Genomic DNA, 27827 nt, shown 5'->3' on the forward strand with positions numbered 1-27827 from the left:
CCAGGATCCAGCCCCGCTTCCCGAGATCCAGCCCCATTTTCCAGGATCCAGCCCCGTGTCCTGGGATCCAGCCCTGTCCTGTGATCCAGCCCTGTTTCCCAGGTTCCAGTCCTGTTTCCCCAGGATCCAGGGCCATTTCCCAGGATCCAGCCCCATGTCTGGGATCAAGGGCCATTTCCCAGGATCCAGCCCCGTTTCCCTGGATCCAGTCCTGTTTCCCCAGGATCCAGCCCCATTTCCCCAGGATCCAGGGCCCCATGTCCCAGGATCTGGGGCCATTTCCCAGGATCCAGCCCTGTGTCCCTGGGATCCCACCCCATTTCCCAGGATCCAGGGCCATTTCCCAGGATCCAGCCCTGTGTCCCCAGGATCCAGGGCCCCATGTCCTGGGATCTGGGGCCATTTCCCAGGATCCAGCCCCATTTCCCAGCATCCAGCCCCGTGTCCTGTGATCCAGCCCCGTGTCCCAGGATCCAGCCACATTTCCCTGGATCCAGCCCTGTTTCCCAGGTTCCAGCCCCGCTTCCCGAGATCCAGCCCCATGTTCCAGGATCCAGGGTCCCATGTCCCGGGATCCAGGACCATTTCTCAGGATCCAGCCCGTTCCCAGGATCCAGGGCAATTTCCCGAGATCTAGTCCCATTTCCCAGGATCCGGGGCCATCTCCCAGCATCCAGCCCCGTGTCCTGGGATCCAGGGCCATTTCCCAGGATCCAGCCCCATTTCCCAGCATCCCGCCCCATGTCCCGGGCTCCCGCCCCGTGTCCCGGGATCCCACCCCATTTCCCAGGATCCAGCCCCATTTCCCGGGATCCATGGCCATTTCCCAGGATCCAGCCCGCTTCCGAGATCCAGCCCCGTGTCCCCACGATCCAGGGCCCCATGTCCTGGGATCCAGTGCCATTTCCCGGCTCCCACCCCATTTCCCAGGACCCCGCCCCATTTCCCAGCATCCAGCCCTTTCCCAGCTCCCGCCCCGTTCCCAGGCTCCCACCCCGTTTCCCAGGACCCCGCCCCATGTCCCAGGCTCCCGCGCCGTGCCCGGTACCGGTCAGTGCCAGGGTGTGGTTCCTGCCGCAGGCGGCCGCCACGATGGCCTCGCTGCCCAGGGCCTCGATCGGCCGCGGAGCCTCCACGCGCTTCGTGTCCCCGTGGCCCAGCTGCCCCTTCTCGTTCCGCCCTGCACCCCGAAACCCCCGCGGTCACCGGGGTGCCCCTGATCCCGGGGTCACAGGAATATTCCTGGGATTGATCCCGGAATCCCAGGAATATTCCTATTGATCCCGGGGTCCCAGGGTTTCCCACTGTCCCAGGGGTTTCCTCTGATCCTGGAATCCCAGGGGTTCCCACTGATTCCACCGTCCCAGAGGTTCCTGCTGATCCCACTATCCCAGGAATATTCCTATTGATCCCGGAATCCCAGGGGTTCCCTCTGATCCCAGAATCCCAGGGGTTTCCTCTGATCCTGGAATCCCAGGGGTTCCCTCTGATCCCAGAATCCCAGGAATATTCCTATTGATCCCGGAATCCCAGGGGTTCCCGCTGATCCCAGAATCCCAGGGGTTTCCTCTGATCCCGCTATCCCAGGGGTTCCCGCTGATCCCGTTATCCCAGGAATATTCCTATTGATCCCGGAATCCCAGGGGTTTCCTCTGATCCCGCTATCCCAGGAATATTCCTATTGATCCCAGAGTCCCAGGGGTTCCTGCTGATCCCAGAATCCCAGGGGTTCCTGCTGATCCCACTATCCCAGGAATATTCCTATTGATCCCAGAATCCCAGGGGTTCCTACTGATCCCGCTATCCCAGGGGTTCCTGCTGATCCCACTATCCCAGGAATATTCCTATTGATCCCGGAGTCACAGGGGTTCCCTCTGATCCCAGAATCCCAGGGGTTTCCTCTGATCCCAGAATCCCAGGAATATTCCTATTGATCCCAGAGTCACAGGGGTTCCCTCTGATCCCAGAATCCCAGGGGTTCCCGCTGATCCCAGAATCCCAGGAATATTCCTATTGATCCCGTTATCCCAGGGGTTCCCGCTGATCCCAGAATCCCAGGGGTTCCTGCTGATCCCATTATCCCAGGGGTTCCCTCTGATCCCGGAATCCCAGGGTTTCCCTCTGATCCCAGAATCCCAGGGGTTCCCGCTGATTCTGGAATCCCAGGGGTTTCCTCTGATCCCACTATCCCAGGAATATTCCTATTGATCCCGGGGTCCCAGGGGTTCCCACTGTCCCAGGGGTTTCCTCTGATCCTGGAATCCCAGGGGTTCCCACTGATTCTGGAATCCCAGAGGTTCCTGCTGATCCCAGTATCCCAGGAATATTCCTATTGATCCCGGAATCCCAGGGGTTCCCTCTGACCCTGCTATCCTTGGGGTTTCCCCTGATCCCGTTATCCCGCGGGTTCCCAATGACCCCGCTCTCCCAGGGGAGTTGCCAAGATGGATCCTGCTATCCCGGGGGTGTTCCCAGGACAGATCCCATTATCCCAGCCAAGTTCCCAGGATGGATCCCACTCTCCCAGCCAGGTTCCCAGGATGGATCCCATTATCCCAGGGGGGGTTCCTGGATGGATCCCATTATCCCAGCCGGGTTCTCAGGATGGATCCCACTCTCCCAGCTGGTGAAGGTTCCCAGGATGGATCCCATTATCCCAGTGAAGGTTCCCAGGATGGATCCCACTCTCCCAGGATGGATCCCATTATCCCAGTGAAGGTTCCCAGGATGGATCCCATTATCCCAGCTGGGTTCCCTGGATGGATCCCATTATCCCAGCCAGGTTCCCAGGATGGATCCCATTATCCCAGTGAGGGTTCCCCAGATGGATCCCACTCTCCCAGCCCGGTTCCCAGGATGGATCCCATTATCCCAGTGAAGGTTCCCTGGATGGATCCCATTATCCCAGCCCGTTTCCCTGATGGATCCCACTCTCCCAGCCGGGTTCCCAGGACAGATCCCACTATCCTGGTGAAGGTTCCCGGGATGGATCCCATTATCCCAGCCAGGTTCCCAGGATGGATCCCATTATCCTGGTGAAGGTTCCCAGGATGGATCCCATTATCCCAGTGAAGGTTCCCAGGATGGATCCCACTCTCCCAGGATGGATCCCACTCTCCCAGCCGGGTTCCCAGGATGGATCCCATTATCCCAGCCAGGTTCCCAGGATGGATCCCACTCTCCCGGTGAAGGTTCCCTGGATGGATCCCACTCTCCCAGCCCTGTTCCCAGGATGGATCCCATTATCCCAGGGGGTTCCCTGGATGGATCCCATTATCCCACCGGGTTCCTGGGATGGATCCCACTCTCCCAGGATGGATCCCACTCTCCCAGCTGGGTTCCCAGGATGGATCCCACTATCCTGGTGAAGGTTCCCGGGATGGATCCCACTCTCCCAGGATGGATCCCATTATCCCAGTGAAGGTTCCCAGGATGGATCCCATTATCCCAGTGAAGGTTCCCAGGATGGATCCCATTATCCCAGCCAAGTTCCCAGGATGGATCCCATTATCCCAGCCTGGTTCCCGGGATGGATCCCATTATCCCAGCTCAGTCCCAGGATGGATCCCACTCTCCCAGCCAAGTTCCCAGGATGGATCCCATTATCCCAGTAAGGTTCCCAGGATGGATCCCACTCTCCCAGCCGGGTTCCCAGGATAGATCCCACTCTCCTAGGGGGTTCCTGGGATGGATCCCATTATCCCGGTGAAGGTTCCCAGGATGGATCCCATTATCCCAGCTGGGTTCCCTGGATGGATCCCATTATCCCAGTAAGGTTCCCGGGATGGCTCCTGCTCTCTGGGGGGGTTCCCTAGCTCGATCCCATTATCCCAGCCGGGTTCCTGGGATGGATCCCATTATCCCAGCCGGGTTCCCGGGATGGATCCCATTATCCCAGCCGGGTTCCCAGGATGGATCCCATTATCCCAGCTGGGTTCCCTGGATGGATCCTGCTTTCTGGGGGATTCCCTGGATGGATCCCACTCTCCCAGCCTGATTCCCGGGATGGATCCCATTATCCCGGTGAAGGTTCCCAGGATGGATCCCATTATCCCAGCCTGTTCCCAGGATGGATCCCATTATCCCAGCCTGTTCCCAGGATGGATCCCACTCTCCCAGCTGGGTTCCCAGGATGGATCCCATTATCCCAGTGAGGGTTCCCCAGATGGATCCCATTACCCCAGTGAAGGTTCCCTGGATGGATCCCAATCTCCCAGCCGGGTTCCCAGGATGGATCCCACTCTCCCAGTTGGGTTCCCAGGACAGATCCCACTATCCCAGTAAGGTTCCCAGGATGGCTCCTGCTCTCTGGGGGGGTTCCCTAGCTCGATCCCATTATCCCAGCCGGGTTCCCAGGATGGATCCCACTCTCCCCGTGAAGGTTCCCAGGATGGATCCCATTATCCCAGCCCTGTTCCCGGGCAGCCCCGGCTCACCCCAGCTCCAGAGGCGTCCCTCGGCCGTGATCAGCAGGCTGTGGGCGGCGCAGGGCCCCGACACCACCGAGCGCACGCGCAGCCCCCCCAGGCTCCCGTAGCGGTGAGGCCCCCACAGGTTCTGGCCCAGGTTCCGGTACGCCGCTGGAAAACACGGGAATGGGAAAATCAGCCGGGAAAATCAAATGGGAATACTGGGAAAACAATCTGGGAAAATCCGGGAAAATTCAGGAAAATCATCTGGGAAAATCTGGGAAAATTCAGGAAAATAATCTGGAAAAATCTGGGAAAATTCAGGGAAAATTATCCCAGAAAATCCAGAAAAAAATCTGGAAAAATCTGGGGAAATCAGGCAGGAAAATCATCTGGGAATATCAGGAGAATATTCTGGAAAAATCCAGGAAAATTCAGGAAAATAATCTGGGAAAATCGAGGAATATTCAGGAAAATCATCTGGGAAAATCAGCCAGGAAAATCAAATGGGAATACTGGGAAAACAATCTGGGAAAATCCAGGAAAATTCAGGAAAATCATCTGGGAAAATAATCTGGGAAAATCCAGGAAAATAATCTGGGAATACTGGGAGAATATTCTGGGAAAATTCAGGAAAAACATCTGGGGAAATCAGACAGGAAAATCATCTGGGAATACTGGGAAAATAATCTGGGAAAATCCAGGAAAATTCAGGAAAATCATGGTGAGAAAATCTGGGAAAATCCAGGAAAATAATCTGGAAAAATCTGGGAAAATCAGCCAGGAAAATCATCTGGGAATACCGGGAGAATATTCTGGGAAAATCCAGGAAAATCATCTGGGAAAATCCAGGAAAAATTATCCCAGAAAATCCAGGAGAAAAAATCTGGGAAAATCAGCCAGGAAAATCATCTGGGAATACTGGGAGAATATTCTGGGAAAATCCAGGAAAATCATCTGGGAAAATCTGGGAAAATTCAGGAAAAATTATCCCAGAAAATCCAGGAGAAAAAATCTGGGAAAATCAGCCAGGAAAATCATCTGGGAATACTGGGAAAATAATCTGGGAAAATCCAGGAAAATCATCTGGGAAAATCTGGGAAAATTCAGGAAAAATTATCCCAGAAAATCCAGGAAAATCATCTGGGAATACCGGGAGAATATTCTGGGAAAATCCAGGAAAATTCAGGAAAATCATCTGGGAAAATTCAGGAAAAATTATCCCAGAAAATCCAGGAAAATAACCTGGGAAAATCAGTCAGGAAAATAATCTGGGAAAATCCAGGAAAATTCAGGAAAATCATCTGGGAAAATCTGGGAAAATTCAGGAAAAATGATCCCAGAAAATCCAGGAAAATAACCTGGGAAAATCAGCCAGGAAAATCATCTGGGAAAATTCAGGAAAAATGATCCAGAAAATCTAGGAAAATAATCTGGAAAAATCTGGGAAAATCAGCCAGGGAAATCATCTGGGAATACTGGGAGAATAATCTGGGAAAATCCAGGAAAATCATCTGGGAAAATCTGGGAAAATAATCTGGAAAATCCAGGAAAATTCAGGAAAAACATCTGGGGAAATCAGACAGGAAAATCATCTGGGAATACTGGGAAAATAATCTGGGAAAATCCAGGAAAATAATCTGGGAAAATCCAGGAAAATTCAGGAAAATCATCTGGGAAAATTCAGGCAAAATTATCCCAGAAAATCCAGGAAAATAACCTGGGAAAATCAAATGGAAATACTGGGAAAATAATCTGGGAAAATCAGCCAGGAAAATCATCTGGGAATACTGGGAAAATCCAGGAAAAATTATCCCAGAAAATCCAGGAAAATAATCTGGGAATACTGGGAAAATAATCTGGGAAAATCTGGGAAAATTCAGGAAAATCATGGTGAGAAAATCTGGGAAAATCCAGGAAAATCATCTGGAAAAATCTGGGAAAATTCAGGAAAAATTATCCCAGAAAATCCAGGAAAATAACCTGGGAAAATCAGTCAGGAAAATAATCTGGGAAAATCCAGGAAAATTCAGGAAAATCATAGTGAGAAAATCTGGGAAAATCCAGGAAAATAATCTGGGAAAATCAGCCAGGAAAATCATCTGGGAATACTGGGAGAATATTCTGGGAAAATCCAGGAAAATCATCTGGGAAAATCTGGGAAAATTCAGGAAAAATTATCCCAGAAAATCCAGGAAAATAATCTGGAAAAATCAGTCAGGAAAATCATCTGGGAAAACAATCTGGGAAAATCCAGGAAAATTCGGGAAAATCTAGGAAAATTCAGGAAAAATTATCCCAGAAAATCCAGGAAAATAATCTGGAAATATCTGGGGAAATCAGGCAGGAAAATCATCTGGGAAAATCCAGGAAAATAATACAGGAAAATTCAGGAAAATCATCTGGGAAAATCTGGGAAAATCAGCCAGGAAAATAATCTGGGAATACTGGGAGAATATTCTGGGAAAATCCAGGAAAATTCAGGAAAATCATCTGGGAAAATCCGGGAAAATTCAGGAAAAATGATCCCAGAAAATCCAGGAAAATAATCTGGAAAAATCTGGGGAAATCAGCCAGGAAAATCATCTGGGAATACTGGGAAAATAATCTGGGAAAATCTGGGAAAATTCAGGAAAATAATCTGGGAAAATCCAGGAAAATAATACAGGAAAATTCAGGAAAATCATCTGGGAAAATCTGGGAAAATTATCCTGGAAAATTCAGGAAAATAATACAGGAAAATCAACCAGGAAATTCTGGGAAAATCAGTCAGGAAAATTATCTGGGAATACCGGGAGAATACTCTGGGAAAATCCAGGAAAATTCAGGAAAATCATCTGGGAAAATCCAGGAAAAATTATCCCAGAAAATCCAGGAAAATAATCTGGGAATACTGGGAAAATAATCTGGGAAAATCTAGGAAAATTCAGGAAAATCATGGTGAGAAAATCTGGGAAAATCCAGGAAAATAATCTGGAAAAATCTGGGGACATTGGGAAAATTCAGGAAAATTGTCTGGGAAAATCCAGGGAAATCATGCAGGAAAATCCAGGAAAATAATGCAGGATAATCTGGAAAAATGATCCTAAAAAATAATCTGGACATTATCCAGGAAAATAATCTGGAAAGATCTGGGAAAATCAGTCAGGAAAATCATCTGGGAATACTGGGAAAATAATGCAGGAAAATCCAGGAAAATAATCTGGAAAAATCTGGGAATACCGGGAAAATAATCCAGGAAAATCGTGTGGGAAAATTCAGGAAAATAATACAGGAAAATCTGGGAAAATTATCCTGGAAAATCCAGGAAAATCTGGGAAAATCATCTTGGAAAACCTGGGAAAATGATCTGGGAAAATGCAGGAAATTCTGAGAAAATAAGCCAGGAAATTCTGGAAAAATCAACCAGAAAAATCATCTGGGAATACTGGGAAAATCCAGGAATTATTAGGAATAATTAGGAAAATCAATTAGGAAAATCATTCTGGAAATTCCAGAAAAATCATCTGGGAATACTGGGAAAATCCAGGAATTATTAGGAATAATTAGGAAAATCAATTAGGAAAATCAATTAGGAAAATCATCTGGGAATACTGGGAAAATCACCCAGAAAAACAATCCAGGAATTCATTTTGGGCCCCAAATTCAAACCTAAAACTGTGACTCCTCCCCCAGCTCGTTAATTTAAACATTAATTAATTTAAATGCTAATTTTTAATATTAATTAAATATATCCCCTAAAAAGAAGGATGTAATTAATGAACTAAAAATGAAGCAGAGGTTTAATTTGGCAATTGTGCCCCAATTAAGGGGTGAATTTGTGGCTCCTCCCCGGTAATTAATGAAAATAATTAATTAGAAATAGATAAAAATAATCAGGAAAAAGAATGGACTACAAAAGTTAAAATTAATTAAAATTAACATTCTAATTAAAATTATTCTTTGTTTTGCTTTGCCACAGGTCTGGTGCACCCCAAATTAATGTATCCAACCTAATTAACCAGCTTTCAAATTAATTAGATATTAAATATAAATATATTAAATAGTGAACCAGCTTTAAAATTAATTAGATATTAAATATAAATATATTAAAATAACGAACCAGCTTTCAAATTAATTAGATATTAAACATAAATATATTAAAATAACAAACCAGCTTTAAAATTAATTAGATATTAAATATAAATATATTAAAATAACGAACCAGTTTTCAAATTAATTAGGTTTTAAACATAAATATATTAAAATAATGAACCAGGTTTAAAATTAATTAGATATTAAATATAAATATATTAAATAGCAAACCAGCTTTAAAATTAATTAGATATTAAACATAAATATATTAAAATAATGAACCAGGTTTAAAATTAATTAGATATTAAATATAAATATATTAAAATAACAAACCAGCTTTCAAATTAATTAGGTATTAAATATAAATATATTAAAATAACAAACCAGTTTTCAAATTAATTAGATATTAAATATAAATGTATTAAAATAACAAACCAGTTTTCAAATTAATTAGGTATTAAATATATATGTATTAAAATAACGAACAAGCTTTAAAATTAATTAGATATTAAATATAAATATATTAAAATAACAAACCAGCTTTCAAATTAATTAGATATTAAACATAAATATATTAAAATAATGAACCAGGTTTAAAATTAATTAGATATTAAATATAAATATATTAAAATAACAAACAAGCTTTCAAATTAATTAGATATTAAATATAAATATATTAAATAGCAAACCAGCTTTAAAATTAATTAGATATTAAATATAAATATATTAAAATAACGAACCAGTTTTCAAATTAATTAGATATTAAATATAAATATATTAAAATAACGAACCAGCTTAAAAATTAATTAGATATTAAACATAAATATATTAAAATAATTAACCAGCTTTAAAATTAATTAGATATTAAATGTAAATATATTAAAATAACAAACTAGCTTTATAATTAATTAGATATTAAATATAAATATATTAAATAGTGAACCAGCTTTCAAATTAATTAGATATTAAATATAAATATATTAAATAGCAAACCAGCTTTCAAATTAATTAGATATTAAATATAAATATATTAAAATAACGAACCAGCTTTAAAATTAATTAGATATTAAACATAAATATATTAAAATAATGAACCAGGTTTAAAATTAATTAGATATTAAATATAAATATATTAAATAGTGAACCAGCTTTAAAATTAATTAGATATTAAACATAAATATATTAAAATAATGAACCAGGTTTAAAATTAATTAGATATTAAATATAAATCTATTAAAATAACAAACAAGCTTTCAAATTAATTAGGTATTAAACATAAATATATTAAAATAACAAACAAGCTTTCAAATTAATTAGATATTAAACATAAATATATAAAAATAAGAACCAGCTTTAAAATTAATTAGATATTAAATATAAATATATTAAAATAACGAACCAGTTTTCAAATTAATTAGGTTTTAAACATAAATATATTAAAATAATGAACCAGGTTTAAAATTAATTAGATATTAAATATAAATATATTAAAATAACAAACAAGCTTTAAAATTAATTAGATATTAAATATAAATATATTAAAATAACAAACCAGGTTTAAAATTAATTAGATATTAAATATAAATCTATTAAAACAACGAAATAATTGATGAACTATAAATGGATCCAAATTAAGCAAAGTCTTAATTTGGACTCAAACCTGCTCTAATTAAGGGGTGAAACTCAGGCTCCTCCCCCAGCTAATTGATTGATTAATTAATTAGAACTACATAAAAGCAATCAGTAAAATTAACGAATTATAAATGCATCAGAAATAAACAAAGCCCTGATTTGGCTCTGCTGGGGAGATAAAGCTGCGACTCCCTCCTCAGTTAATTAATTAATTAATTAGAAGTAATTAACATAAACAGGAAAATTAATGAGCTGTAAATCCATTGGCTCTGCTGGACACCCAGGGCACCCCAAATTGTGGCCCAAAGGACGGGATGCTACTTAATTAATTAATTACAAATTAGCACTAATTAATCACACCGCCACCAATGAGGGCCCTGCTCTGTCCCAATATATAATTAATAGAAATAATCACCTCTTAATGAGGCCTTATCCTCACCTAAAACGTTCATTAATTACTAATTAATACCAATTAATCACAGCCATTAACGAGCCCCTATCCTGTCCCAAAACATTCATTAATTGCTAATTAATACCAATTAATCACAGACATTACTGAGCCCCTACCCTGTCCCAAACTGTTCATTGATTACTAATTAACCCACAGTAATCAGCTATTAATGAGCCCCTCCCCTGCCCCAAACCACTTATTGATTACTAATTAATACCAATTAATTAATGAGCCATTAATGAGCCCCTATCCTGTCCCAAAACATTCATTAATTGCTAATTAATACCAATTAATCACAGACATTAGTGAGCCCCTACCCTGTCCAAACTGTTCATTGATTACTAATTAATACCAATTAATTAACTAACCAGCCATTAGTGAGCCCCTAACCTGCTCCAAACCCTTTATTGATTACTAATTGATACCGATTAATTAATGAGCCATTAATGGGCCCCTACCCTGCCCCAAACCCTTCATTGATTACTAATTAATACCAATTAATTAATGAGCCCCTACCCTGCCCCAAACCATTTACTGATTACTAATTAATACCAATTAATCCCAGCCATTAATGTGGCCCTACCCTGCCCCAAACCACTTATTGATTACTAATTAATACCAATTAATTAATGAGCCATTAATGAGCCCCTCTCCTGCCCCAAACCATTTGTTGATTATTAATTAATATCAATTAATTAACGAGCCCCTATCTTGTCCCAAAACATTCATTGATTACTAATTAATACCAATTAATTAATGAGCCATTAATGAGCCCCTATCCTGTCCCAAAACATTCATTAATTGCTAATTAATACCAATTAATCACAGACATTAGTGAGCCCCTACCCTGTCCCAAACCATTCATTGATTACTAATTAATACCAATTAATTAACTAATCAGCCATTAGTGAGCCCCTAACCTGCTCCAAACCCTTTATTGATTACTAATTGATACCGATTAATTAATCAGCTATTAAGGACCTCTACCCTGCCCCAAAACATTTATTAATTACTAATTAACCTCAAATCAATACCAATTAATCCCAGCCATTAATGAGGCCCTACCCTGCCCCAAACCCTTCATTGATTACTAATTAATACCAATTAATCCCAGCCATTAATGAGGCCCTACCCTGCCCCAAACCCTGCATTAATAATAACTAATAATTAATAAATTATTAGTTAATGAATTAATTGTCAATACCAATTAATTAACCAGCTATTAAGGACCTCTGCCCTGTCCCAAAACATTCATTAATTACTAATTAACCTCAAATCAACACCAATTAATCCCAGCCATTAATGTGGCCTTACCCTGCCCCAAACCCTTCATTGATTACTAATTAATACTAATTAATCACAGCCATTAATGAGCCCCTCTCCTGCCCCAAACCATTCATTGATTACTAATTAATACCAATTAATTAATGAGCCATTAATGAGCCCCTCTCCTGCCCCAAACCATTTGTTGATTACTAATTAATATCAATTAATTAATGAGCCCCTACCCTGCCCCAAACCATTTACTGATTACTAATTAGTATCAATTAATTAATGAGCCCCTACCCTGCCCCAAACCACTTATTGATTACTAATTAATACCAATTAATTAATGAGCCCCTACCCTGCCCCAAACCATTCATTGATTACTAATTAATACCAATTAATTAATGCGCCATTAATGAGCCCCTACCCTGCCCCAAACCATTCATTGATTACTAATTAATACCAATTAATTAATGAGCCCCTCCCCTGCCCCAAACCATTCATTGATTACTAATTAATACTAATTAATCACAGCCATTAATGAGCCCCTCTCCTGCCCCAAACCATTCATTGATTACTAATTAATACCAATTAATTAATGAGCCATTAATGAGCCCCTACCCTGCCCCAAACCATTCATTGATTACTAATTAATACCAATTAATTAATGAGCCCCTCCCCTGCCCCATACCATAATACCAATTAATTAATGAGCCATTAATGAGCCCCTCCCCTGCCCCAAACCATTCATTAATTCTAATTAACAGCAGGTAATCACCAGCCCTTGCCTGCCCCACCCCGCTCATTAATGACTCATTAAGCAGTTAATGAGCAGCCCTAGGCAGCCCACAGTGTTCATTAGTGGCTAATTAAGCAGTAATTAGTTAATGAGCCCCTACCCTGCTGCTTGGGCACCTCCTTGCGGCCGATCAGGTCCCAGTTGGTGGCACCGAAGATCAGGAGCTGCCCCCGGCTCTTGGAGCCCTCCAGCTTCTGGGGGACAGTGGGGACATTGGGGACATTGGGGACATTGGGGACATCAGGGACATTGGGGGCATTGGGGACATTGGGGACATTGGGGACATTGGGGACATTGGGGACATGGGGGACATTGGGGACATTGGGGACATCAGGGGACATTGGGGACATTGGGGACATTGGGGGCATCAGGGGACATTGGGGACATTGGGGGCATCAGGGACATTGGGGACATGGGGGACATTGGGGGCATTGGGGACATTGGGGGCACTGGGGACATGGGATATCAGGGGACATTGGGGACAGGGGGACATTGGGGACATGGGGAGAAAAGGGACATGGGGGGCATTGGGGACATTGGGGACATTGGGGACATGGGATATCAGGGGACATTGGGGACATTGGGGACATCGAGGACATAGGGGACATGGGGACATTGGGGACATCAGGGACATTGGGGACACGGGGACATTGGGACACAGGGACATCAGGGGACATTGGCACATCAAGGACATGGGGGGCATTGGACATTAGGGACATTGGGGACATCAGAGACAGGGGGACGTGAGGGGCATTGGGACATCAGGGGACATTGGGGACATTGGGGACATGGGGGCACTGGGGGCATTGGGGACATTGGGGACATGGGGGGACATTGGGACATCGGGGACATTGGGGACATGGGGGACATGGAGGGCATTGGGGACATTGGGGACATTGGGGACATCAGGGGACATCAGGGGACATTGGGGACATGGGGGGCATTGGGGGCATCGGGGACATTGGGGACATTGGGGACATTGGGGGTGTTGGGGACATTGGGGATATTGGGGATATTGGGGACACTGGGGACATTGGGGACATCGGGGACATTGGGGACATTGGGGCATTGGGGACATTGGGACATTGGGACATTGGGGACATTGGGGGCACTGGGGGCATTGGGGACATTGGGACATTGGGGACATTGGGGACACTGGGGGCATTGGGGACATCAGGGGACATTGGGGACATTGGGGGACATTGGGACACAGGGACATCAGGGGACACGGGGATATCAAGGGACATGGGGGGACATTGGGGGCATTGGGAGCATTGGGGACATCAGGGAACATTGGGGGCATTGGGGACATTGGGGATATTGGGGACATGGGATATCAGGGGACATTGGGGACATTGGGGACATGGGGACATTGGGGACATTGGGGACATCAAGGGACATTGGGGATATCAGGGACATTGGGGACATGGGGGCATTGGGGCATTGGGGACACTGGGGGCATTGGGACATTGGGGACATCAGGGGATATTGGGGGCATTGGGACATTGGGGGCATGGGGGGACATTGGGGGCATTGGGGGCATTGGGACATTGGGGACATTGGGGACATTGGGGGCATTGGGACATTGGGGACATTGGGGACATTGGGGGCATGGGATATCAGGGGACATTGGGGGCACTGGGGACATCACAGGACATTGGGGGCATTGGGGACATTGGGGGCATTGGGGACATTGGGGACATTGGGGACACGGGGATATCAAGGGACATGTGGGACATCAAGGGACATGGGGGGACATTGAGGACATGGGGGCATTGGGGACATCAGGGACATTGGGGGCATTGGGGACATGGGGAGAAAAGGGACATGGGGGGCATTGGGGACATCAAGGGACATTAGGGGACACGGGGATATCAAGGGACATGTGGGACATCAAGGGACATGGGGGGACATTGGGGACACAGGGACATCAGGGGACATTGGGAGCATTGGGGACATCAGGGACAGGGGGACATCAGGGGACATGGGGGACACGGGGACATTGGGGACATCAGGGGACATGGGGGACATGGGGGGCATGTGGGACATCAGGGACAGGGGAACATTGGGACATCAGGGGACATGGGGGCACTGGGGACATTGGGGACATGGGGACATCAAGGGACATGGGGGACACGGGGACATGGGAGGCATCAGGGGACATGGGGGGCATGGGGGACATTGGGGACATGGGGACATCAGGGACATGAGAGGACATGGAGGACTTTGGGGGTGAGTGGGAGGCTGGGGACATATTGGGGACATCAGGGATGTGGGACATGGAACATTGTGGGACATCAGGGATGTGGGGGACATGGGGACATCATGGGACACGGGATGGGAGGGACACAGGACATTGGGGACATTGGGGACACTGGGGATGGCAGGGACATGGGACATTGGGGACATCAGCAAGGGGGGAAGATGTGGGGAATGTGAGGGACCTTGGGGTCATCTGGGACAGGGACGTGGGGACAGCAGGAGCTGCAGGGATGGACATGGGGGACATTGGGGACGTAGGGGACACAGGGGACACGGCATTGTGGGGGATGTGGGGGACATTTGGGGTGTGGGGGACACAGGGGGACATTGGGGGTGCAGAGGGGATGGGGGGGACACTGGGGACAGAGCCAGCAGGGACATGGGGGCAATGATGGGGTGGGGTGGGGCGGTCAGGGGGTGCAGCGGGGTTTGGGGTGCAATGGGGTGGAACAGGAGGTACCAGGGGGCACAGTGGGGGTGTATAAAGGGGCACAATGGGGGCACAGTGGGAGCAAGGGGCGCAGTGGGGGTGTGTAATGGGGCACAATGGGGCACATTGGGTGCAAGGGCGCAGTGGGGGTGTGTAATGGGGCACAATGGGGGCACACTGGGGGTCTCTCATGGGGCACAGTGGGGGCACAGTGGGGGTGTCTCATGGGGCACAATGGGGGCACACTGGGGGTGTCTCATGGGGCACAATGGGGATCTCTCATGGGGCACAATGGGGGCACACTGGGGGTGTCTCATGGGGCACAGTGGGGGCACAGTGGGGGTGTCTCATGGGGCACAATGGCGGCAAAGTGGGGATCTCTCATGGGCACAAAGGGGGCACACTGGGGGTGTGTAATGGGGCACAGAGGGGGCACACTATGGGTGTCTCATGGGGCACAGGGGGCACAGTGGGGGTGTCTCACGGCACAGTGGGATCTCTCATGGGGCACAATGGGGGCACACTGGGGATGTGTAATGGGGCACAAAGGGGGCACACTGGGGGTGTCTCATGGGGCACAAAGGGGGCACACTGGGGGTGTCTCGGGCACAGAGAGGGCAGAGTGGGGATCTCTCATGGGGCACAATGGGGATGTGTAATGGGGCACAATGGGGGCACACTATGGGTGTCTCATGGGGCACAGAGGGGCACAGTGGGGGTGTCTCACAGGGCACAGCGGGGATCTCTCATGGGGCACAATGGGGTGTGTAATGGGGCACAATGGGGGCACACTGGGGGTGTCTCACAGGGCACAGTGGGGATCTCTCATGGGCACAGTGGGGGCACACTGGGGGTGTCTCATGGGGCAGAGTGGGGATCTCTCATGGGGCACAGAGGGGGCACACTGGGGATGTGTAATGGGGCACAACGGGGGCACACTGGGGGTGTCTCACAGGGCACAGTGGGGATCTCTCATGGGGCACAGTGGGGGCACAGTGGGGGTGTCTCACAGGGCACAGTGGGGATCTCTCATGGGGCACAGAGGGGGCACACTGGGGGTGTCTCATGGGGCACAATGGTGGCACACTGGGGTGTCTCATGGGGCACAATGGTGGCACAGTAGGGATCTCTCATGGGGCACAGAGGGGGCACACTGGGGGTGTCTCACAGGGCACAGTGGGGATCTCTCATGGGGCACAATGGGGACACACTGGGGGTGTCTCACAGGGCACAGTGGGGATCTCTCATGGGGCACAGTGGGGGTGTGTAATGGGGCACAATGGGGGCACACTGGGGGTGTCTCACAGGGCACACTGGGGATCTCTCATGGGGCACAGTGGGGGCACACTGGGGGTGTCTCACAGGGCACAGTGGGGATCTCTCATGGGGCACAGAGGGGGCACACTGGGGATGTGTAATGGGGCACAATGGGGCACACTATGGGTGTCTCATGGGCACAGAGGGGGCACAGTGGGGGTGTCTCACAGGCACAGTGGGGATCTCTCATGGGGCACAGAGGGGCACACTGGGGATGTGTATGGGCACAATGGGGGCACACTGGGGGTGTCTCACAGGGCACAGTGGGGGTCTCTCATGGGGCACAGAGGGGGCACACTGGGGGTGTCTCACAGGGCACAGTGGGGATCTCTCATGGGGCACAGTGGGGCACGGGGGGTACCCCAGGGTCCCGAGGGTGCTGCCGCCCGCCCCCCCCGAGCTCACGATGCGCTCCTTGCTGTGCTCGGGCTCGCAGATCACCACGCTCTGCCCGCGGGCCCCGGGGCCTCCAGGCCCCGCCGCCGCCGCCGTCGCCGCCGCCCCGCCGGGCCTGCCGGGCCTGCGGGCCCCGGGGCTGCCGTCCCGCGGCCGCCGCTCCCGGGGCGCCTCATCCTCGCTGCTGCCGCCGCTGCTGCCGCCGCTGGGCCGGGGCCGCCGCCGCCCGCCGCCCTGAGGGCCCGGCCGCCGCCGCCCGCCGCCCTGAGGGCCCGGGCCCGCAGCGTCCCAGGGCGGCCCCGCCGCCTTCCTGCGGGGCATGGCTGCGGGAACGCGTCAGCCGCCGCACCGACAGCGACACACGGACACACAGACAGGCAGACAGGGACACACAGAAACACACAGACAGACACCCACAGACACCGGGACACGTGGTGAGGGGAGATGGGGACAACTCGTGAGGAGGAACAGTGAGGGGAAATGGGGACAGAGAGGGGAAATGGGGGAAGTGGGGTGAGGGGGCACAGGGAGGGGAAATGGGGACAGAGAGGGAGCCGCTGTGGGGGGAGCACTAGGGAATGAGAGGGGACACGGGGTGAGGGGAGATGGGGGACAAGGCATGAGGGGACATGGGAGATTTGGGGGACAGGGTGAGGGAAGATGGGGGACACGGGGTGAGGGGAGATGAGAGATTTGGGGGACAGGGGGTGAGGGGAGATGGGGGACAAGGCATGAGGGACATGGGAGATTTGGGGACGGGGTGAGGGAAGATGAGAGATTTGGGGGACAGGGTGAGGGAAGATGGGAGATTTCGGGGACAGGGGTGAGGGAAGATGGGGGACACGGGGTGAGGGGAGATGAGAGATTTGGGGGACGGGGTGAGGGAAGATGGGAGATTCGGGGACAGGGTGAGGAAGATGGGGGGACACGGGGTGAGGGGAGATGAGAGATTTGGGGGACAGGGTGAGGGAAGATGGGAGATTTCGGGGACAGGGTGAGGGGAGATGGGGGACATGGGGTGAGGGGAGATGAGAGATTTGGGGGACGGGGTGAGGGAAGATGGGGGACACGGGGAGGGGTGAGAGAAGATGGGGGACAGGGGTGAGGGAAGATGGGCAAGATATGAGGGGAGACGGGATGGGGGCAGAAACGGGAGACCCCCATGAGCAGGGCATGGAGGGGATGCGGGGGGACAAGGGCTGAGGGGAGATGGGGGACAGGGGGACAGGGTGTGGGGACAGAAGGGATCCCAGCTGGAGGGGAAAAGGGGGATACGGGGTGAGGGGAAAAGGGGGACCCACCGTGGTGGCCATGAGGGATAAGAGGTGGGACCTCCAGTGAGGGGGACAGAGCGGGGACATGGGGGAGAAATGGGGGACCCCTGTGGGGGTGATATGGGGGGATCCTGGATGGGGACAGAGGGGAACAGGGCGGGATGTGGGGACATGGGAAGGTGGGGGACATGGGGGGTGGAAGGATGGTGGGGGAAAAGGTGACCCAGCCAAGGGACATGGGGACATGGGGGGAATGGGTGACCCCAGCCAGGGGACATGGGGAATTTGGGGGGACATGGGTGACCCCCAGCCAAGGGACATGGGGGACATGGGATGGGACAAATGCGATTTGGGGACATGGGGAGGGGAAAATAAGGGGATTTGGGGGACATGGGACGAGGGCACATGGGAGGATTTGGGGGACATGGAATGAGGGGGACACGGGGAGAGGGAAGGGGGGCTAGAAAAGGGGGACTGGAAAAGGGATTTGGAAAGGGGGGTCAGAAAGAGGGGGAGCTGGAAAGTGCAAAGGGGAGCACACTGAGGGTCTCGGGGAGATTTGGGGGTGCACAGGAGGGTCCCGGGGGGTTTTTGGGGTACCGGGGGGTTCCCACAGGGGATCCGGGGCAGGAAAAGGGCCCGCAGACAAAGGGAATCGCGGGGCAAGGGGAGCACCGGGGGGAATTTGGGATCCCCACCCCAAACCGCCCGGAACCCCCAAACAAGCCCCGGCGCTTTTGGGGCGCTGCCGCTGGATTTTGGGGTGGGGGCGATTTCGTGGATTGGGGAATGGGCAGAGCCCCCCCGGGGGTCTCCCCCGTGTCCATCCCGCCGCCCCCCCCCCGCATTCCCATTCCCAGATTTCCCTGGAACAATGGGATCTCTGTCTGCCCCCCTCGCACCACGTGGATCCGCCTTCTTTTTTTCTTTTTTTTTTTTCCCTTTTTCTTTTTTTTAAACCATTTTTCCGCTCCCCAACCCCTCTCCCCAAATCCCAAACCCCACTTTTTAACCCCCCAAATTCCAAACCTGATTTTTTTAGGGCGAGAGGTGCAGCATAAAGAAAGCGGCGGGGCGCGGGGGCCTTGGCACTATTTTTGGTGTGGCGGTTCCTGTTGCAGGAAAAGAAAAAAAAAAAAAAAAAAAAAAAAAAAAAGGTAATTTTGGGCGAGTTTTTTTTCTTTTTTTTTTCCCCTCCTCCTCGGTTTTTTTGGTTTTTTTTGGGTTTTTTTTTTTTTTAATCCCACCCACCGAATGGCCTGGGAGCGGGAGTGCGGGCGAGGAGCGGGACAATACAAAACAGAAGCACATGGAGGGATGGATGGGCAGGAAAAGGGGGAAAGGGAGAAAGCAGAGCCCGGATCCCGCCGGCGGCCGTGAGGGAGCGGCCCCGCGGCCCCGGCGGCTCCGGCAGCTCCATCTTTAGGGCTGGAAGACTCCGAATATCCCGGGTTTTTTTTGGGAAAACTCCGAATATCCCGGGTTTTTATTTGGGAAAGGGGATTTGGGGGTTTAGGGGGTGGAGGAATTGGATTTTTTGGGGTTTTTTTTGGGGTTTTTTTCACGAGGAAAAGTGGGTGTAGGGGGGTTAATGTAAGGATTCCGTGGGGTTTGTTCCCCACAGAAAAAATCATGGATGGATGGATGCTGTGGGGTTTGTTCCCCACAAAAAATAATAAATGTATGGATTCCAAAAACGATCAATGTAAGGATTCAATTAAAAAAATCATAAATGCAGGGATGCCATGGGGTTTGTTCCCCAAAAATAATACATGTATGGATTCCGTGAGGTTTCTATCCCAGAAAATAATAAATAATAAATGCAGGGATTCCATGGAGTTTGTTCCCCAAAAATAATAAATGTAAGGGTTCTGTGGGGTTTCTACCCCAAAATATCATAAATAATAAATGTATGGATTCCGTGGGGTTTGTTCCCCAAAAATCATAAATGTAAGGATTCTGTGGGTTTTCTGCCCCAAAATATCTTAAATAATAAATGTAAGGATTCCATGGGGTTTGTTCCCCACAAAAAAAAATCATGGATGGATGGATGCCGTGGGGTTTGTTCCCCACAAAAAAATCATAAATGTATGGATTCTGTGGGGTTTCTACCCCAAGATATCATAAATCATAAATGTATGGATTCCATGGGGTTTGTTCCCCACAGAAAAAATCATGGATGGATGGATGCCGTGGGGTTTGTTCCCCCAAAATAAAATAAATGTATGGATTCCAAAAATGATAATTCCCAAAAATATAATAAATGTATGGATTCCAAAAACGATCAATGTAAGGATTCCATTAAAAAAATCATAAATGCAGGGATACCATGGGGTTTGTTCCCCCAAAATTAATAAATAATAAATGTAAGGGTTCCGTGGGGTTTCTACCCCAAAATATTATAAATAATAAATGCATGGATTCCATAAGGTTTGTTCCCAAAATATAATAAATGTAAGGATTCCGTGGGGTTTCTACCCCAGGATATCTTAAATAATAAATGTAAGGATTCCGTGGGGTTTCTACCCCAAAATATTATAAATAATAAATGCAGGGATTCCATGGGGTTTGTTTTCCAAAAAATCATGGATGTATGGATGCCGTGGGGTTTGTTCCCCACAAAAAATAATAAATGTATGGATTCCAAAAACGATCAATGTAAGGATTCAATTTAAAAAATCATAAATGCAGGGATGCCATCGGGTTTGTTCCCCAAAATATAATGAATGGATGGATTTCGTGGGGTTTGTTGCCCAAAAATTATAAATGTAAGGATTCCGTGGGGTTTCTACCCCAAAATATTATAAATAATAAATGCACGGATTCCATAAGGTTTGTTCTCCAATGTAAGGATGCCGTGGGGTTTGTTCCCAAAAAATCATAAATGTAAGGATTCCCTGGGGTTTCTACCCCAGGATATCTTAAATAATAAATGTATGGATTTTGTGGGGTTTGTTCCCCAAAAATCATAAATGTAAGGATTCCAATATGTTTGTTCCCAAAAAAATCATAATTAATAAATGCAGGGATTCTATGGAGTTTGTTCCCCATAAATAATAAATGTATGGATTCCATGGGGTTTCGACCCAAAATATTATAAATAATAAATGTATGGATTCCGTGGGGTTTGTTCCCCACAAAAATAATAAATGTATGGATTCCAAAAACGATCAATGTAAGGATTCAATTTTAAAAAATCATAAATGCAGGGATGCTGTGGGGTTTGTTCCCCAAAATATAATAAAGGTAAGGATTCTGTGGGGTTTGTTCCCCAAAAATCATAAATGTATGGATTCCAATATGTTTGTTCCCAAAAAAATCATAAATAATAAATGTATGGATTCCGTGGGGTTTGTTCCCCAAAAATAATAAATGTATGGATTCCTTAGGATTTCTTCCCAAAAACTCATAAATTAAAGATTCCGTGGGGTTTCTACCCCAAAATATTATAAATAATAAATGTATGGATTCCGTGGGGTTTGTTCCCCACAAAAAAATCATGGATGGATGGATGCCGTGGGGTTTGTTCCCCAAAATATAATAAATGTAAGGATTCTGTGGGGGTTCTACCCCAAAATATTATAAATAATAAATGCATGGATTCCATAAGGTTTGTTCCCAAAATATAATAAATGTAAGGATTCCGTGGGGTTTCTACCCCAAGATATCTTAAATCATAAATGTATGGATGCCGTGGGGTTTGTTCCCCAAAAATCATAAATGTAAGGATTCCAATATGTTTGTTCCCAAAAAAATCATAAATAATAAATGCAGGGATTCCATGGGGTTTGTTCCCCCCAAAATTATAAATAATAAATGTATGGATTCTGTGGGGTTTCTACCCCAAGATATATTAAATAATAAATGTATGGATTCCATGGGGTTTGTTCCCCAAAAATCATAAATGTATGGATTCCAATATGTTTGTTCCCAAAAAAATCATAAATAATAAATGCAGGGATTCCATGGGGTTTGTTCCCCCAAAATGAATAAAAAATTAATGCATGGATTCCATGGAGTTTGTTCGCCCAAAATTAATAAATAATAAATGTAAGGATTCTGTGGGGTTTCTGCCCCAAAATATCTTAAATAATAAATGTATGGATTCCGTGGGGTTTGTTCCCCAAAATATAATAAATGTATGGATTCCAAAAACGATCAATGTAAGGATTCCATTAAAAAAATCATAAATGCAGGGATTCCATGGGGTTTGTTCCCCCAAAATTAATAATTAATAAATGCAGGGATTCTATGGAGTTTGTTTTCCAAAAATAATAAATGTATGGATTCCGTGGGGTTTGTTCCCCAAAAAAATCATAAATGAAAATATTCCATGTGTGTGTATTCCCAGAAAATAATAAATGCACGGATTCCATAGGGTTTCTATCCCAGAAAATCATAAATAATAAATGCAGAGATTCCATAGGGTTTGATCCCCAAAAAATAATAAATGTAAGGATTCTGTGAGGTTTCTTCCTAAAAATATAATAAATGTATGGATTCCAAAAACGATAATTCCCCAAAATATAATAAATGTATGGATTCCAAAAACGATAATTCCCCAAAATATAATAAATGTATGGATTCCAAAAACGATCAATGTAAGGATTCCATTAAAAAAATCATAAATGCAGGGATACCATGGGGTTTGTTCCCCCCAAAATTAATAAATAATAAATGTATGGATTCCATAGGGTTTGTTCCTCCAAAATTAATGAATAATATATGTATGGATTCCGTGGGGTTTGTTCCCCCAAAATAGAATAAATGTAAGGATTCTGTGGGGTTTCTACCCCAAAATATTATAAATAATAAATGTATGGATTCCATAAGGTTTGTTCCCAAAATATAATAAATGTATGGATTCCATAGGGTTTCTATCCCAGAAAATAATAAATAATTAATGCATGGATTCCATGGAGTTTGTTCCCCAAAAATATAATAAATGTAAGGATTCCGTGGGGTTTCTACCCCAAAATATTATAAATAATAAATGTATGGATGCCGTGGGGTTTGTTCCCAAAAAATCATAAATGAAAATATTCCATGTGTGTGTGTTCCCAGAAAATAATAAATGCACGGATTCCATAGGGTTTCTATCCCAGAAAATCATAAATAATAAATGCAGGGATTCCATAGGGTTTGTTCCCCAAAAATTAATAAATGTATGGATGCCGTGGGGTTTCTACTCCAGGATATCTTAAATAATAAATGTAAGGATTCCATATAGTTTGTTCCCAGAAAATAATAAATGCACAGATTCCATAGGGTTTCTATCCCAAAAAATCATAAATAATAAATGCAGGGATTCCATGGAATTTGTTCCCCAAAAATTAATAAATGTACGGATTCCATAGGGTTTCCTCCCAAAAAATAAATGTGTATTTATTTTTTTCCTCCCCAGAATTAAATTAAATCCACTCATTCCAATGGATTCCCCCTCAAAAAAAAACCCCAAAAAATTCCTTTATTCCAATGGATTTTCCTCCCAAAATTAAATTCACTTATTACAAATGGATTTCACCCCAAAAAAATAAATCCACATATTTCCAAGGGATTTTCCCCCCAAAATTAAATTCATTTATTCCAAGGATTTTTTTTCCCTAAAAATATCTCATTTTTAACCAAGGATATTTCCCTCCATAACAAAAGCACATCTTGCAAATATTCCCCAAAAAATCAATTTATTGCCTTTATTCCAAAGGTTTTTCCCACTCTGAAAAGAAATGTACACGTTAATAAATGGATTTTTCCAGGAAATAAATGGAAATATTCTCTTTATTCCAGGTGGGTTTTTTGGTTTTTTAATAACCAGGAGAAAATTTCCTTGGGAATTTGTGGTGCCTTGGGAATTTGGGATAAATTTGGGATATTTGGGGTAAATTTGGAATATTTTGATGGGATAAATTTGGAATATTTCAGTGGGGTAAATTTGGGAAAATTGGGACTAAATTTGGAAAATTTGGGATATTTCAGAGATAAATGTGGGGTTAAATTTAGGATAACTGGAATTAAATTTGGGATATATTTGGGATATTTCACTGGGATAAATTTGGGATAATTGGGATTAAATTTGGGAAATTTGGGATAAATATGGGATTTTTCATTGGGATAAATTTGGGATTAAATTTGGATATTGAATTATGGATAAATTTGGGATAATTGGATAAATTGGGAATTGGATAATTTGGGATTTTCACTGATAATTGGATAATGGGAAAATTTGGGAATAAATTTGGGATGTTTCACTGGGATAAATTTGGGATTAAATTGGGAAAATTTTGGGATAAATTTGGGATATTTCACTGGGGTAAATTTGAGATAATTGGGGCTAAATTTGGAAAATTTGGGATATTTCAGGGATAAATGTGGGATTAAATTTGGGACAATTGGGATTAAATTTGGAAAATTTGGGACCTTTCCCTGGGACAAATTTGGATTAAATTTGGGATGTTTCACTGGGATAAATTTGGGATTAAATGTGGAAAATTTTGGGATAAATAAGGGATTAAGTTTGGAAAAAATTGGGAAATTTGAGATAAATTTGGGATGTTTCACGGATAATTTGGGATATCAGGGATAAATGGGATAAATTTGGGATCAATTGGGATAAATGTGGAAAATTGGACTTCCTGGACAAATTTGGATAATTGAAATTTGGATATATGTGATATTTCACTGGGAATAGGATAATTTGGAAAATTGGAAATTTAGATACATTTGGATGTCACTGGAAAATTGGATTAATGGGAAATTGGATAATTTGGGATATTTCACTGGGGTAAATTTGAGATAATTGGGGCTAAATTTAGAAAATTTGGGATATTTCAGGGATAAATGTGGGATTAAATTTGGAAAATCTGGGACCTTTCACTGGGACAAATTTGGATTAAATTTGGGATGTTTCACTGGGATAAATTTGGGATTAAATTGAAAATTTGATATTCAGGATAAATGTGGATTAAATTGTAAATTGGGATAAATTTGGAATTTGGTCAATTGTGATATTTCACTGGAATAAATTTAGGATATTCCTCAATTTATTGCCATTTCGGGATGGGCCCCGAGCCTGCAGAAAAACCCCAAAAACCCCCAAAATCCTTTCAAAGGAAGGGAAGGAAAAGGCGAATTCCCTACTCACGGAATGATCCCGGGGATCTCCGAGGGCAGCGGGGCCGGCTCTGGGATTTTCCAGCTTTTTCCCTAAAAAGGGGATTTGGCCCCAAAAGGCCCGGCCGGGGTTTGTGGGGAGCCGGGAATGTCGGGGCAGGCAGGGACAGGCAGGGAGGAACCGGTTGGGCCGGGAGATGATGGAAAAACCGGAATGGGAACGGGAACGGGAACGGGAATGGCTGACCCGGGATAACCCCGGAGCTTCAGGGGCGGGATTTGGGGTGGCCATGGGATTGGGATCTTTGGGATTGGATCAGCCATGGATTGGGATTCTTGGGATTTGGGTTTGGGATATCCATGGGATTGGGTCTCTGATTTGGATGGGATACCATGGGATTGGGATTCCATGGGATTGGGGCTCTGGATTGGGATATCTGGGCATTGGGATCTTGGATACAGGGATCTGGGATATCCATGGGATTGGGATCTTGGATTTGGGATATCCATGGATTGGGATCTCTGAGAAAGGGATTTGGGATGTCCTGGGATTGGGTCCTGGGATTTAGGTTTGGTATCCATGATTGGGTATCCATGGGATTGGGATCCATGCATTGGGCTGTTTGGGTATCCATGGGATTGGGAGATTTGGATAGCCATGGGTGGATCTCTGGGATTGGGGTTCCGTGGGATTGGATCTGTTGGGATATCCATGGGTGATCCTGGGATCTGGGATATCCATGGGATTGGGATCTATTTGGGATATCCATGGGATTGGGATCTATTCAGGGGATTTGGGATATCCATGGGATTGGGGTCTCTGGGATTCAGGGATTTGGGATATCCGTGGGATTGGGGTCTGTTTGGGGTATCCATGGATTGGGTGGAATCCGTTGGGGATTGGATATCCATGGTGGATCTTGGAAAGGGATTGGGTTCCTGGGATTGTGGGATATCCATGGGATTGGGGTCTCTGGGATTTGGGATATCCATGGGATTGGGATCTGTTTGGGATATCCATGGGATTGGGATTGATTTGGGATATCCATGGGATTGGGATAGCCATGGGATTGGGATCTCTGGGATTTGGGATTTGGGGTATCCATGGGATTGGGATATCCATGGGATTGGGGTCTATTTGGGATATCCATGGGATTGGGATCTCTGGGATTTGGGATATCCATGGGATTGGGATCCATTTGGGATTTGGGATATCCATGGGATTGGGATTGATTTGGGATATCCATGGGATTGGGATCTCTGGGATTTGGGATATCCATGGGATTGGGATCTATTTGGGATATCCATGGGATTGGGATCTCTGGGATTCAGGGAATTTGGGATATCCATGGGATTGGGATTGATTTGGGATATCCATGGGATTGGGGTCTCTGGGATTTGGGATATCCATGGGATTGGGATCTGTTTGGGATATCCATGGGATTGGGATCTTTGGATATGGGATTTGGATATCTGGGATTGGGATATCTGGATTTGGGATATCCATGGGATTGGGATCTATTTGGGATATCCGTGGGATTGGGATCTCTGAGAAAGTGGATTTGGGATATCCATAGGATTGGCATCTCTGAGAAAGGGGATTTGGGGTGTCCGTGGGATTGGGGTCTGTTTGGGATATCCATGGGATTGGTGGTTTGGATTCAGGAGATTTGGGATTCCATGGGATTGGGTTGATTTGGGATATCCTGATTGGTCTCTGGGATTGGGATTCATGGGATTGGGTATTTGGGGTATCCATGGATTGGGATCTATTTGGATATCCATGGGATTGATCTTGGGATTTGGGTATCCATGGATGATTGAAAGGGGATTTGGGGTATCCGATGGGATTGGGATCTTTGGGATTCAGGAGTTTGTGGATATCCATGGGATTGGGGTCTTTTGGGATATCCATGGGATTTGGGATCTGGATTTGGGATATCCATGGATTGTGGGATATCTGGGATTATATAGGGATTAGGGATACCATGGATTGGTACAGATGGAGAATTAATATCCATGATTGTGGATTTGATTTGGGATATCAGGATGGATCTGGGATAGAATTGGATATCATGGGTTGGATTGATTGGATATCCATGGATTAGGTCTATTTGGGATATCCATGGATTAGGATCACTGAAGAATGATATCAGGATAATTGATTGGATATCCAGATGGTTGATTTGGGATATCCATGGGATTGGGATTGATTTGGATATCCATGGATTAGGATGGATTCATGGATTGGATACCATGGATTGGGATCTTGAGAAGGGATTTGGGATATCATGTGGATTGGGATTGATTTGGGATACCATGGGATTGGGATCTATTTGGATATATTGGATGATTGGATGGATTAGGGATTGGGATATCCATGGATTGGATCTCTAGAAAGGGATTT

General features: G+C 45.7%; 1 protein-coding gene across 2 annotated transcripts in view; it reads right to left on the reverse strand.

Annotated features, from left to right (window-relative positions):
• The window catches only part of RCC2 (regulator of chromosome condensation 2), a 49688-nt gene extending 24010 nt beyond the window's left edge, over positions 1 to 25678 (reverse strand). Inside the window, exons 1-6 of one of the 2 annotated variants that reach the window (XM_064730785.1) lie at positions 25452 to 25678; positions 19340 to 19422; positions 17046 to 17359; positions 12732 to 12825; positions 4437 to 4580; positions 1049 to 1180 (exon numbers count right to left, since the gene is read on the reverse strand). In XM_064730785.1, the coding sequence (XP_064586855.1) occupies positions 1049 to 1180; positions 4437 to 4580; positions 12732 to 12825; positions 17046 to 17357 (682 nt within the window). In that variant the 5' untranslated portion in view covers positions 17358 to 17359; positions 19340 to 19422; positions 25452 to 25678. Of the gene's footprint in view, positions 1 to 1048; positions 1181 to 4436; positions 4581 to 12731; positions 12826 to 17045; positions 17360 to 19339; positions 19423 to 19561; positions 19611 to 25451 lie in introns of those variants that run through there. The other variant, XM_064730784.1, reaches the window with a different exon arrangement.
• Positions 25679 to 27827: the final 2149 nt, after the last annotated feature.

Source organism: Zonotrichia leucophrys, chromosome 21 (assembly GCF_028769735.1).
Source record: "Zonotrichia leucophrys gambelii isolate GWCS_2022_RI chromosome 21, RI_Zleu_2.0, whole genome shotgun sequence".
Taxonomy (NCBI): Eukaryota; Metazoa; Chordata; class Aves; order Passeriformes; family Passerellidae; genus Zonotrichia; species Zonotrichia leucophrys.